This window comes from Chiloscyllium plagiosum, chromosome 10 (assembly GCF_004010195.1).
Source record: "Chiloscyllium plagiosum isolate BGI_BamShark_2017 chromosome 10, ASM401019v2, whole genome shotgun sequence".
Taxonomy (NCBI): Eukaryota; Metazoa; Chordata; class Chondrichthyes; order Orectolobiformes; family Hemiscylliidae; genus Chiloscyllium; species Chiloscyllium plagiosum.
In genome coordinates, this window is record NC_057719.1 from 24760511 (window position 1) to 24774759 (window position 14249).

Genomic DNA, 14249 nt, shown 5'->3' on the forward strand with positions numbered 1-14249 from the left:
ACTCAGGAGCTTTTCCTTGAATAAGCTCCACATTTCTAATGTGCCCATCCCCTGCAGTTTCCTTCCCCATCCTATGCTTCCTAAATCTTGCCTAATCGCATCATAATTGCCTTTCTCCCAGCTGTAACTCTTGCCCAGTGGTATACACCTATCCCTTTCTATCACTAAGGTAAACATAACAGAATTGTGATTGCTATCACCAAAGTGCTCACCTACTTCCAAATCTAATACCTGGCCGGGCTCATTCCCCAGTACTAAATCTAATGTGTCTTAGCCCCTTGTTGGCCTGTTTACATACTGTTCAGGAAGCCCTCCTGCACATACTGGAGAAAAACTGACCCATCTATAGTACTCGTACTATAGTGTTCCCAGTCAATATTTGGAAAGTTGAAGTCCCCCATGAAACTATCCTGTCTCTCTTACTCCTATCGAGAATCATCTTTGCTATCCTTTCCTCTACATCTCTGGAACTTTCGGAGGCCTATAGAAAACTCCCAACAGAGTGACCTCTCCTTTCCTTTTTCTACCCTCAGCCCATACTACCTCAGTTGACGAGTCCCCAAACATCCTTTCTGCAACTGTAATAGTGTCCTTGACTAGCAATGCTACACCTCCCCCTCTTTTACCATCTTCATCTAATTGGGATCTCAGGATGTTCCAACGTACTTCACAATGACTTCACTGTTGTTATGTAGATAATTCTACATACAGCAAAATCCCATTATAGCAAATGTGATGGATGGTTAGTTATTCTGTTTAAAATCATGAGAAGAACCCTCTTGTGGTACAGTGATAGCATCCTTACCCCTGGACTGGGATGCTAGTGTTCAAGTTCCACCTGCTCCAGAGCTATGTAAAAACATCTCTGAATAGGTCGATTAGAAAAATAGGTTGGGATGCGAAGGAATATTTGATAGGGAGAATTTCTACTCTCCAAATGATGCCATGGACTTATTACATCCACTTTAACAGAGAAACAGGCAACTTCAAAATACAGCTGCTTCAACTATGCTACACTCCTTCAATACCATGTGTTGATCTAAATTACATATCAAAACCTGCACCCTCTGATGCACAGGTGAGAGTATTATCAACTGAATCAAGCTGACAGCTGGCTGCAAAACATCATAGAAATCAGCATTATGCTTAACATTGAGGACAGCTAACAGTAAAGTGCTCCGAAAATTATATGTGCTTGGAAATAAAATGCAATTAGGTTAAAGAGCTAAGTGAATGAGAAGTATCTTTTGTTTTTCTTCAAGCAGTATATTAAAAATAACTTTTTGCACGTTTGAGCTTTTACTTTTATTTGTGACGCTCTTGTGGTAAATTCAACAAAATGCAGGGAGTGGAATGGCAATGTTACTGATTCAAGTTTCAAATTACTTTCTAGTACAAAGATATAGGAATTAACTGCTTTCTAAAATAGCCTTGTAAGCCACCCAATTGTATTCAAGAAGGCAGCTCACCACCGTGTTCACAAGGGCAATTAAAGAAATGTGATAAATGCTGGTCTTGCCAACAAGACCTAGTTCCTATGATTGAAGAAAAAACTGTTGTTGGCTACTGTAGTCATTAGCAACAGAGCAGTAGCTCCTGAAGAGCAGCATCATTTCTAGCACCGTCCAGGCCGCCTGTCAGTTAATATTACCCCAACATAATTTTGCTTATAAATATATATACCAGAATATGGAATTTCAGTAACGATAACAAACAGTGAAAATGCTAATGAAATTTGGATATCTGTGTGTGGGCAAATTCAGAAATAGTGCATCCACCATGAACCCCAGCCTGGGGTCAGTGACCACTTCACCAACACAGAAATTGCATGTTCCTCCACCATTAGGGACCTATCTAGGATTAGGAAAACAGGTATCCAGGATTTTCACCATTTCAGAGGACATGAAAAGACATGTGGAATATTTGATATATTATTCAAAAAAGCAAACAGGATACTTCTCTTTATTAACCCCAAAAGCCATACAGCCACCTGCTTTTAATAGCCAAAGCATAATATGTTAGAACTGGGACTTTAAACTGAAACTAAACACTTGTCTGGCCACACCAGAAGTGCTACTTGCAGTGCTGTTCACCACACTAGAGTAAAGATGTGATTGTGCTAGAGATGTGACAGAGAAGATTTATACACATATTACCTCTACTGGAGAATTTCAGTTATAATGAAAGGTTATGTAGGCTAGAGATACTTTCTTTGGAACAGAGGAAGATGTAGGGAGATATAACTGAAGTGCATAAAATTATCGAGGATCTTGCTTGGGTGAGAGTGCTTTAATCCCCTTGGTTCAGGAGTGAGAGATTTAGGGTAAGAGACAAAAGATTCAGAGGGAATTCAAGTATAAATTGTTTCATCCAGACAGTAGTGGGAAATGATAGCCTCATGGCATTATTTCTAGACTGTCAACCCATTTGAATCAGACGGTTGAATTTGAATTCAACAAATATCCAGAGTTAGGAGTCTGATGAAGACTATGAAACCACTGTCAATTGTCGGAAAAACCATCTGGTTCACTAACGTCCTTTGGGAAGGAAACTGTCATCCTTACCTGGTCTAACCTACATGTGATTCGAGACCCATAGTAATGTGGGCAATTAGGGATGGGCAAATAAATACTGGCTTGGCCAGTGATGCCCAGATGTTCTGAATTAATATTTTAAAAATCCTGCAACTCACTTCTTAAAGGGTAGCTTAGACAGAAACCCTGATAAACTTTTATAAAGTAAGGGGATACGCACCTGAGAAGTACCGTAACCTATAAAGATATGGAACAAGAACTGAGAAGCGATATTAGACTGGGTGGCTACTTGTCAGCCAGTGGAGCAGTAATGGGTTGAATGATCGTCTTCTGTGCAGTAAAATGTTTAAGATGTTTAATTCTCTGAAACAGAATATCTGATAAAGGCCTGAAGTGTTACGTCCTTCCCCTCAGTGAGTAGAGAGTTTCAGTGCTCCCTGGTGGCCATTCTTTGTAGTAGGGTAATTTAAAACAGACAATTTAAATTTTCTTCAGAGTCCAGATCCTGTAGCTGACCTGAACACTTTGTTCACAATTTAGTGACAAAGTGTGATTGCTCTGATCAGGGGCAGTGCATGAAGGCTAGAAAAGTAAGAACTCTCTTCCCTCTCAGTCCTTTTTACCCCCAGAGCTGAAAAATGTGTTGCTGGAAAAGCGCAGCAGGTCAGGCAGCATCAAAGGAGCAGGAGAGTTGACGTTTCGGGCATAAGCCCTTCTTCAGGAAGGGCTTCTGCCCGAAACGTCGATTCTCCTGCTCCTTGGATGCTGCCTGACCTGCTGCGCTTTTCCAGCAACACATTTTTCAGCTCTGATCTCCAGAGCTGCAGTCCTCACTTCTCCTTTTTACCCCCAGAGCCAGGTTTGGACCAATCAGAAACGTTGGCCAGAGGAAGGGAATCAGCTTCCCAGCTGAGCCCAATCTGCAGTCCTTTCCAGAGGCTGTTGTTCAAATTTCAGTGGAAATATGTCAGAAGGGTTGAAGGTTTTTAATGACCAAATAAATTGAAAAGAAACATCAAAAAATTGATCCTAATGTGATGCTGTGATACCCAGAAATCGTTTAGTTTGCTTGTTTATCAGTGCAAGTGCTCAAAGAACACATTTAATTTTAACAAGATTTTCAAGCATTTAAACTTCTATTATGTTCGACTGAAGCTCTTTTAAAAAGTCAACTAACAAAGAATGGGAGACCAATTCATGAAAGCAAATGAGCAACTTAAATGTAATTATTTTCAATTCCTACAATGCCATTGTTGTTATTCAAAACGAGCCAGCTTTTGTAAAAGTATTCTTCCACAATTCAACTAACAGTCTATTGAAAGATATCATCAAACCCTTTGCAACAAACTACATTATGAATGTTGTTTTTTCTCTGGTTCTCATGAAACTCCACCTTGCTCAGCAAAATGTTCTAACATGACATAATGACAATGGTATGAATCAGCAGTCTACATACGTTTGCAATAGCAAGGTTGGACCATATCTATATTGTAATGTTGAACATACTAACCAGTGTCCCAGCTACTGATGTTGTGAGGTGCACTAGACTGATGTTCCAGTTGTCTCTTCATTAATTGGTTCAGTGTCAGGGCCCCCAGGGATCCCCTTTTCATTTGCCTATATTGAACTAAACATGGTATAAAAACAAATACTGAAACAGGTGGACCTGATGTAAAATAAATGGAACTCAGTGCTCAAGTAAATGATAATGTAGTGGTTAATCATTTCTTTTTATTCCTTTACAAATACTGTTCTGTTACCACTTTCCAGTGAGGTCTGTAGTCACTGGGTTCAGGACAGTGTCCCTGCTGTCATCACACTGGATCCAGCAATAATGGGCTGATTAAAATCGAGAATTTTCACTTAGCTGACTTCACTAAAATGCATATTTAAATTTGATTAACCACTGTATCAAATTCAGTGTTTGACATATAACTGACAAAAATGAAAAGACATACATGTACAGCCAAGAATTAACACAGAGCCTTCACCACAGATAACCCTTATAAATCTGTAAACAAAATTGCTGTTGCTCTTCAAGTGAAGTTACAGCAATAGAGTAGACATGAATCTCTTAACCGTGTAAGCCAAAGGCTTTTGGCATATCAGAATTTTTCTAACCAACAGATGAAAGGTGAAACAACTGATAAAGAAAAGCTCTGATATGTATGTGACTTCAAACTCACGACTGTCGTTCAAATTCAAAGTGTTATACTGATCCATAAACAATCACAGCTTGGCAACATTTCAGATAACTGAAGACTGGTGCAGCACAACAATGAAGTGGAAGATTCAGCACAAAATTTATGCAAAAGTTATGCTCATCTTCCATCTTTAAGACTGGCAACATTAGTGGATTCAAAACCAAAACCACACATAGCTAATTGAGCATTTCTCATAATACACTGACTTTTATTCACACAATTGCAGACATACACATGCATACACATACATCCATATATAGAATTAAACAGCCCACTTTTAACCTAAACAAGAAAACAGAAGATTATCTGCAAAGCAAACTTTACACCCTGCCCCCATTCCTGCTGTACTCCCCACTGAAGCCAAGGGAGTGTAAAGCTGGCATTTTCCCTGATTCAATTGGTTTCTTGCCTGGCCAATTGGGTTAAAATCATCCTCAAAGCTTCAACAGATCCTAAACTGAGTTTAATACATTTTTCATTAGAATGACAATTTTTATGTGTTAAAACAGAAGATATTCTGTTTGGCCAAAAGATAATCATCCTTTTTTTCTGCTCAGAAAAGTTCACTTTTGCTCAGGGATTTGCAGGTGAAGGATCATGTTTTCCAAATAGGTCAGTTCGATCTGAAGTTTCGAATAAGCCAACTACACTGTTCCTGGTGAGTAAAACTTTACTCTGGAGTTTATGATCATAAAAAAGCAAATGAAGCATACTCTTACACAAAAAAACTATTGCTAATGATTAGATATGACGTAGAACTAACACTTTGTTGGCTACCAAGTGGGTAATTGTAAATGTGTATATTGTACTTTTTGCGATACGAATGGTACCGCAGAACACATAAACAGCACTGCAAATGTACGTAAGGCCATTTTCTCTCATTTAGAAAAGAGAAGATATATAATCTTTCCAAAGTTCAAACTGAGTGAAACAGTTGTAGTCATCGGCTGTACCTAGATTTAAGGAAGACAACCACTCAGGGTCATAAGTTTCAGCCATAGGACTTTGTGTAACTGAACAAGGTTGATTTTTGACCCTATACATTTAGGCACATACAGCAGGACATCACATGAGGTAGTGTGATCCAGAAGGCAGGGATTTTTAATTTCCTTCCTTCTTTTAGGGTTTAAAGCATGATGCAGCTTGATGGATGAGTTGCCACACGCTCAAGTCATTAAAATCCATGCCACCATGCTTCAAGGAGAGCTTTAGAGTGCCTTGAAGTGTTTTAGACCATAAGAACATAGACATAGGAGTGGAAGTAAGGCCATTTGACCCATCGAGTCCACTCCACCATTTAATCAAGGCTGATTGGCATTTCAACTCCACTTACCTGCACTCTCCTCAAAGTCCTTAATTCCTTGCGAGATCAAGAATTTATCAATCTCTGCCTTGAACGTCCCGGCCTCCACTGCACTCCATGGCAATGAATTTGACAGGCCCACCACTCTCTGGCTAAAGAAATGTCTCCTCATTTCCACTAAATTAACCCCCTCTAATTCTAAGGCTATGCCCATGGGTCTTAGTCTCCTCGCCTAACAGAAACAACTTCCCAGCATCCACCCTTTCTAAGCCATGCATTATCTTTTAAGTTTCTATTAGACCTCCCCTCAACCTCCTAAACTCTAATGAATACAATCCCAGGATCCTCAGCCATTCATCGTATGTTAGGCCTACCATTCCAGGAATCATCCATGTGAATCTCCGCTATTTTGATCCCTACCATGAAAGGTTGGCCATTTGAGAATTGAGAGGAGAAGCTGATTTGAAGTTGATTTTTTAGGAGTTCTGCCTGAATGTCTATGAGGTTGGCTTCAAGGAGGCGGCGAGCATTTGTCCTCCCATTAAAGTCAGAGAATGTGGCAGAGGCATTGCTGATGTAATTTCTCTAGAGAAATTAGGTGTCATAGAACATAGAAGAATACAGCGCAGTACAGGCCCTTTGGCCCTCGATGTTGCGCCGATCCAAGCCCACCTAACCTATACTAACCCACTATCCTCCATATACCTATCCAATGCCCGCTTAAATGCCCATAAAGAGGGAGAGTCCACCACTGCTACTGGCAGGGCATTCCATGAACTTACGACTCGCTGAGTGAAGAACCTACCCCTAACTTCAGTCCTATATCTACCCCCCCTTAATTTAAAGCTATGTCCCCTTGTAATACCCGACTCCATACGCGGGAAAAGGTTCACACTGTCAACCCTATCTAACCCCCTAATCATCTTGTACACCTCAATCAAGTCACCCCTAAACCTTCTTTTCTCTAATGAAAACAGCCCCAAGTGTCTCAATCTTTCCTCATACGATCTTCCTACCATACCAGGCAACATCCTGGTAAACCTCCTCTGCACCCGTTCCAGTGCCTCCACATCCTTCCTATAGTATGGCGACCAAAACTGCACACAATATTCCAGATGCTGCCGTACCAGAGTCTTATACAACTGCATCATGACCTCAGGACTCCGGAACTCAATTCCTCTTCCAATAAAAGCCAGTACGCCATATGCCTTCCTCACCGCACTATTTACCTGGGTGGCAACTTTCAGAGATCTGTGTACATGGACACCAAGATCCCTCTGCTCATCCACACTACCAAGTATCCGACCATTAGCCCAGTACCCCATCTTTTTGTTATTCCTCCCACTTAGCTACATTGAATTCCATTTGCCACCTTTCTGCCCAGCTCTGCAGCTTCTCTATATCCTGCTGTAACCTGCCACATCCTTCCTCACTGTCAACAACTCCTCCGACTTTCGTATCATCTGCAAACTTGCTCACCCAACCTTCTAACCCCTCTTCCAGGTCATTTATAAAATGTCACTTATACATAGTCCAGATCTCACTGCAGTACAAGACTATGGTGACAACAACTGTTCTGTGTGCTACAACCTTGTTACATTGTGGAGGATTTTGTAATCACTCACTGCTGTAATTGTTAGAAGGCTGAACTGGCACTGCTGCTCCAGCTTTGGATCTCCCCATCAATAGTGGGGGCTCCTTGACAGAAATGGCTGCTGAGGTATAGGATTAATATACTGCAGAGTGTCTCCTTCAACAGATCTTGGGAGATGTGATAGTTATCTGACCGGTGGGGTTGATTCATCAGTTTTGTTTTGGCAACTTTCAAGACGAGACTATGTATCTCGCATGTGGAAGTGAGGAAAAGAGTGGTTTGCAAACCTGATGCAGAGTGGGAGTCACACTACATCGATCTGCAAGATATAGATACACATTTACAGTGATCAGTGCATTTTGGCACAAAGGGAACTGAAGCTAAAGAGTGTTCCATCAAGATGATTTAATACTGCCAGCAGGAGGCAGCTGATCTTTGATGAAGTGAATAGCAAGTGTCAGGTGGATTGCAAATAGTCTGGAGGCTATCACACAGCCTCGTTTGACTTCAGTTTGAACTCTGAAGTTGTTTCAGATATTCAACTTAAAAAGTCACAGTCATATCATCAAGAAGCAACTGCAGGATTGTGATGGAGTTTCAAATATTCAAATCTTTGGAGTAGAATCCACACAGCCTCATGATACACTGAGTCAATTACTCTGGGTCAGGTCAATGAATGCAATGAAGAGTTCTGGTACTGCTCTCACTTTAAAAAAAAAATTGATGTTAGATCATGTTAGAAGTTCTTCTGGGAGACTGAAGTCACACCATGTCTCAGGAAGCATCTCCTCAGCCATAGCAAATAGAGAATTCAGGAGTGTGTGTGTCAGGACTTTAGTCTGCTGTGGTCAAGAAGGAAATACCTCAATAGATTCCAAAGCAATGCTTGATATACCTTCTTGATGATCGTCATAATTATCATATTCCTAATGTCAATGGGGAAAAAGGGGAGTAGGCGAATTGTTTTTCCTCTCAAATCTGTAGGACAAACGTATGAAGTTTTGATGCAAGTAAAGTCTACCATCCTTGAAGACCTCAGCTGGAATACCACTGGGGTAAAATTGTTGCTTTTTTTCATATGTTTGATTGTTCTGGAGGATAGCCCAGAGTGTATCAGCCACCTCTGTGAATTCACAGTGAGAAGTTGTTCATAAAGTTTCTTTTCAGCATCGACAAATGATATTGTCACTGTCAAGAGGAGAAACACTGTCCTGTGAACAAGTGGCATTTTGTCCATTCTTTTGGTCTGTAATTTTTTTGCCACATTTAAAATCCTATTTGTTCTGTATACAAGATAATTTAGATTTTTTTTGTACAATTGGCTGAATTTTCCTAAAAGTGAAATAGACTCCAGAGACCTGAATCTGGAAGTCCCATCCCTATATTTTTGACTTTAATGGCATTTAAATCACTTCACATGTCACAATTATCAGCATTTTGTTAGATCTCTCCGGCTTTCTCTTCACAGCATGTTTTTATTTTGGCTTCCAGATTTGTCTTTAGGGATCAGACTTGAGCTGATGCAGTGCTGCTTTCTCAAGTTGTAACCTTGAGCTGCTCTATCAGATAATGTAGGCTGCTCATTTTTATTTGAGAGATCACATATTTGACTATCATTTTAATCAAATCAGTCCTGGTAATTACTATGGTTCAGTGGAATGGTCTGGGCACAGGATTTATAAATAATATAAATAGAAAGCAGGAATTTTTAGCATTGCTTCACATGAGGCCCACTGAAGATGTTACCTAGTAAGGTAACAAAACGTCTGGAAATGAACCTCCAAGCTCAGCAAGCAAACGTACATCCACTAAATTTAAAATTCAGAAGTCTAACGACAGCAGGGAAGAAGCTGTTCTTGAATCAATTCATACATGGATGCAAACTTCTGTCCGACGGAAGAGAGTGGAAGAGAAAGGATATATTGGCACTAGAGGGGGTGCAGAGAAGGTTCACTAGGTTGATTCTGAAGTTGAGGGGGTTGCCTTATGAGGAGAGACTGAGTAGACTGGGATTATATTCATTGGAATTTAGAAGAATGAGGGGGGATCTTATAGACACATATAAAATTACAAAGGGAATAGATAAGATAGAAGTGGAGAGGACGTTTCCACTGGCGGATAAAACTAGGACAAGAGGGTATAGCCTCAACATTAGGGGAGCAGATTTAAGATTGAATTGAGAAGGAACTTCTTCACCCAAAGAGTTGTCAATCTGTGGAATTCCATGCCCATTGAAGTGAATTAAGTCTTTTCATTGAATATTTTTAATTCTAAGAGAGATAATTGTTTGACAGTAAAGGAATTAAGGGTATGGTGTGAAGGCGGATAAGTGGAGGTGAGGCCACGAAAAGATCAGCCATGATCTTACTGAAGGGGGAGCAGGCTCAAAAAGCCAAATGGTCTACTTCTGCTCCTAGCTCTTATGTTCTTATGTATGTTCTTACAACATATATTCAGGGCTGAGTAAGAAGGATTATTTGATCGACAAAGCAGTCAAGGGCTATGGCAGTGGTAGGGTGGCTGGGTAGCAGGAAATGTGGAGTTGAGGTCATGATTGGAACAATCATGATCTTATTGAATGGGAAGTAGATTAAAGCACTAAATGGTCTATTCCAGCTTCTTTATATGTTCTTATGTACTGACAAGTACAAGTAAAATGGCCTGATTTGAGTAACTATGGCTTCTCAGTTCAGCTTGATATTCATCCCTAGCAGACAGCAGCAACTAAAGAACTCAAGATGATCATAGCTTTGAAGATGATCCACAAAGTGACCAGAAACAAGGATTTTCTTTACCATGGCCATAGTACGGATGTTTATGTATACTAAGCTGCTATGTTAGAAACTATTAAAAGTGTGGAACTAATTAGACAAGCATCTTGCACACAATATTTTAATTAGTTTACTTGATACGGAAGAGTGGCAACTGGTCTCTGGCACAGCTGCTTCTAGTGTTGGAGCAGAGGCAGATTCTCTTGGCATATCCAGAGCTGAAAGATCTTTAACAGACTGATCTGCAAAACAATTTTGTACCAGGAATATAACTTTTTTTACTCTCTCTGAGCTTTACAACTGCAAACCATCATGACAAACTGAGCTGAATCTTAGTATTAAATACTGATCATTTAAAATTAGCTAATAAGTTCTGGTTATTATTTGACTGTGAAATTTAATTACAGTTTCTTTATAATTCTTCATGCTGTCAGCACTAAATACAAAATACTTAAACACTATTCACAAAGGTTAAAAAGGTTAAACTGAGACACTGAATGTCTTCCACATACATAATGTTCTTTCACAAATTTCCATATACAATTAAAGGGGTTAATGTAAAAACATTACTTTTAAGTAAAACTGTTCAATTGCAAGATTATTTGGAACAGCTTAAAACACATAGAGAGCAGTCATTAACTTCCTTATTTAATGAATAAAGAGGGATCTTCCTGATTCAGTTTGTTAAGAAATTAGCATTTGGAGTTTGAGGTAAATAATTTGATTAATCTCTTGTTCATTTGTGCATCAAATTTACCAAAATTTAAAACAAAAGTTTTGTAAAATGAATGAAGAAAACTAATTAAAACATTTCTTAACATCTTCCAAATTTTTGTTTCTCTTCTGAAAGGCACTAACTTATCTGTTTGGGGTTGCTGCTTTGTTTTATTCAATGTTTTCCAGTGCCCCACTGACGTGGTAATTTGTCAGATATAAGCTGTAGTGGTGACTGACAGCAGGTTACTTGCCCCAGAAGTCAATAAAGCAAGACACAATTCAGTGCCCACATGGTTAAATTTTCCAACAGCAGTTCCTCAATCATGATCAGGAGCAGGAACTATGCTTAATTTTCTATCTTCCCCTCTCAGGAACTTAACTACAAGGTATGGGAAAAATTACCCACTCACATCAGGCTTTATGTGCAGGGCAAGCTCAACACATAAAGCTGAAATTTACACTGATCAGGAGAACATATGTGAAGTTCACCCTCGGCATCCATAGATTGTTTTTAAATCCACCAAATTATTAAATTATCATCTTTTGATAACTTTGAAATTGCAGACAATGAAGCCTGTTATTTTAGAATCCTATCCAGAACATTATAGACGCACACACTCTCACACACACACACACTCGTACACACACCTTGTGTGGCTCTATATACTCACACATGCTTTCTGTCTTATTTTCACAAAATACAGACTCACCCTTGGGTATTCTATGAAAATTTGAAACCAAACATACTAGTTCCATTAAGATATTCTACAACTTGTTGCTCTACATTTTTCTTCACATAAACTGATGGATTAGAACTCTGAACTGCATGTCACAAGTGAACTATTTACTTAAGACGTTGCTAAGACTGTACATTATTTGAAGTTAGATTACAATGTTATGGAACAGATCAACCCCCCCCAAAATATACTAAGAAGATAGTCTAGACCCTAATTTTCTTACTTTAAAAGTAAGTGTAAGGTATTGCCTTCCAGATACAATTTGATTGGTCAAACTTCTCAAGTTTAAGCAAAACACACTTAATTTTTACACTACAGTTAAAATACAGACAAAATAAAAAGAAAAGAATTGGCTTAATTTTAGCTCTTTAGAAATGCTTAACAAAATAATATATGTATATATTAATTACTACTAATTAACCGGGTGGCACAGTTGTTAGCACTGCTGCCTCACAGCACCAGAGACACGGGTTCAATTCCTGCCTCAGGCGACTGACTGTGTGGAGTTTGCACATTCTCCCTGTGTCTGCGTGGGTTTCCTCCCACAGTCCAAAGATGTGCAGGTCAGGTGAATTGGCCATGCTAAATTGCCCGTACTGTTAGGTGAAAGAGTAAATGTAGGGGTATGGGTGGGTTGCGGGTCGGTGTGGACTCGCTGGGCTGAAGGGCCTGTTTCCACACTGTAAGTAATCTAATCTAAACTGTTCCAGTATAGTAATCTCCCATCAACACACCTTTCGCAAAGGCAAATTCAATAGATTGTCTCATATGCAATTCTGGCAGCAGGAAGAGAACCACAGTTTTTAGCTGTAACAGAGAAAGGAATAAGCATTCCCACATCCAGTTTCAAGACCTCAGGAACTGGAGAAAGCTAAGACTCAAAACTTGAGTACTGTGGGAGCTTGATCCCATTGATTGAGGCTGCTTCTATTGTTCCAACATTTCAAAAAAGCCCCAAGGCCTCACAAGCTGTTTACTCTATTGGCTTTGAGCGGACTGCTTGTAACCTTTGTCTCAAACTTTCTTCAATAAAAAAAGACAAAATATACCTCTTAAAGCAATAGTATCACCACAGTGAGTAACTGATGAAAATATAAATATGTAATAATACATTGTCCAAATGGCAGAAATAAATTTGCACTGATTAGCATCAGATATCTAGGAGCTAGTCATCTACTTGTCCTCCCAGTTAAATTCTAGCAAGATGCAGGAAGATCTGTAAGACTATAAGACCTTAAGACAAAGGAGTGGAAGTAAGGCCATTCGGCCCATCGAGTGCTGATGGGCTGATGGGCATTTCAACTCCACTTACCCGCATTCTCCCCGTAGCCCTTAATTCCTTGTGACATCAAGAATGTATCAATCTCTGCCTTGAAGACATTTAGCATCCCAGCCTCCACTGCACTCTGTGGCAATGAATTCCACAGGCCCACCATTCTCTGGCTGAAGAAATGTCTCCGCATTTCTGTTCTGAATTTACCCCCTCTAATTCTAAGGCTGTGTCCACAGGTCCTAGTCTCCTCGCCTAACGGAAACAATTTCCTAGCGTCCACCCTCTCCAAGCCATGTATTATCTTGTAAGGTTCTATTAGATCTCCCTTAATCTTCTAAACTCCAATGAATACAATCCCAGGATCCTCAGCCGTTGCTAATATGTTAGACCTACCATTCCAGGGATCATCCGTGTGAATCTCCGCTGGACACGCTCCAGTGCCAGTATGTCCTTCCTGAGGTGTGGGGACCAAAACTGGACACAGTACTCCAAATGGGGCCTAACCATAGCTTTATAAAGTCTCAGTAGCACAACGGTGCTTTTATATTCCAACCCTCTTGAGATAAATGACAACATTGCATTCGCTTTCTTAATCACAGACTCAACCTGCATGTTTACCTTTAGAGAATCCTCAACTAGCACTCCCAGATCCCTTTTTACTTTGGCTTTACGAATTTTCTCACCGTTTAGAAAGTAGTCCATGCTTGTATTCTTTTTTCCAAAGTGCAAGACCTCGCATTTGCTCACATTGAATTCCATCAGCCATTTCCTGGACCACTCTTCCAAACTGTCTAGATCCTTCTGCAGCCTCCCCACTTCCTCAGTACTACCTGCCTGTCCACCTAATTTTGTATCATCGGCAAACTTCGCTAGAATGCCCCCAGTCCCTTCATCCAGATCATTAATATATAATGTGAACAGCTGCGGCCCCAACACTGAACCCTGTGGGACACCGCTTGTCACTGACTGCCATTCTGAAAAAGAACCTTTTATCCCAACTCTCTGCCTTCTGTCAGACGGCCAATCCTCAATCCATATGAGTAGCTCACCTCGAACACCATGGGCCCTCACCTTGCTCAGCAGCCTCCCGTGTGGCACCTTATCAAAGGCCTTTTG

General features: G+C 40.1%; 2 protein-coding genes across 5 annotated transcripts in view; one reads left to right on the forward strand and one right to left on the reverse strand.

Moving 5' to 3' along the window:
* The window catches only part of prima1 (proline rich membrane anchor 1), a 255369-nt gene that overhangs the window by 227213 nt on the left and 13907 nt on the right, over nt 1-14249 (forward strand). The gene's annotated exons all lie outside the window — the stretch shown is intronic.
* The window catches only part of LOC122553429 (protein unc-79 homolog), a 218242-nt gene that overhangs the window by 69094 nt on the left and 134899 nt on the right, over nt 1-14249 (reverse strand). For 3 of the 4 annotated variants that reach the window (XM_043697181.1, XM_043697182.1, XM_043697179.1), the window contains one exon: nt 10541-10648. The exons of the other annotated variant lie outside the window; for it this stretch is intronic. In XM_043697181.1, the coding sequence (XP_043553116.1) occupies nt 10541-10648 (108 nt within the window). The remainder of the gene's footprint in view (nt 1-10540; nt 10649-14249) is intronic. 4 annotated transcript variants of the gene reach the window in all.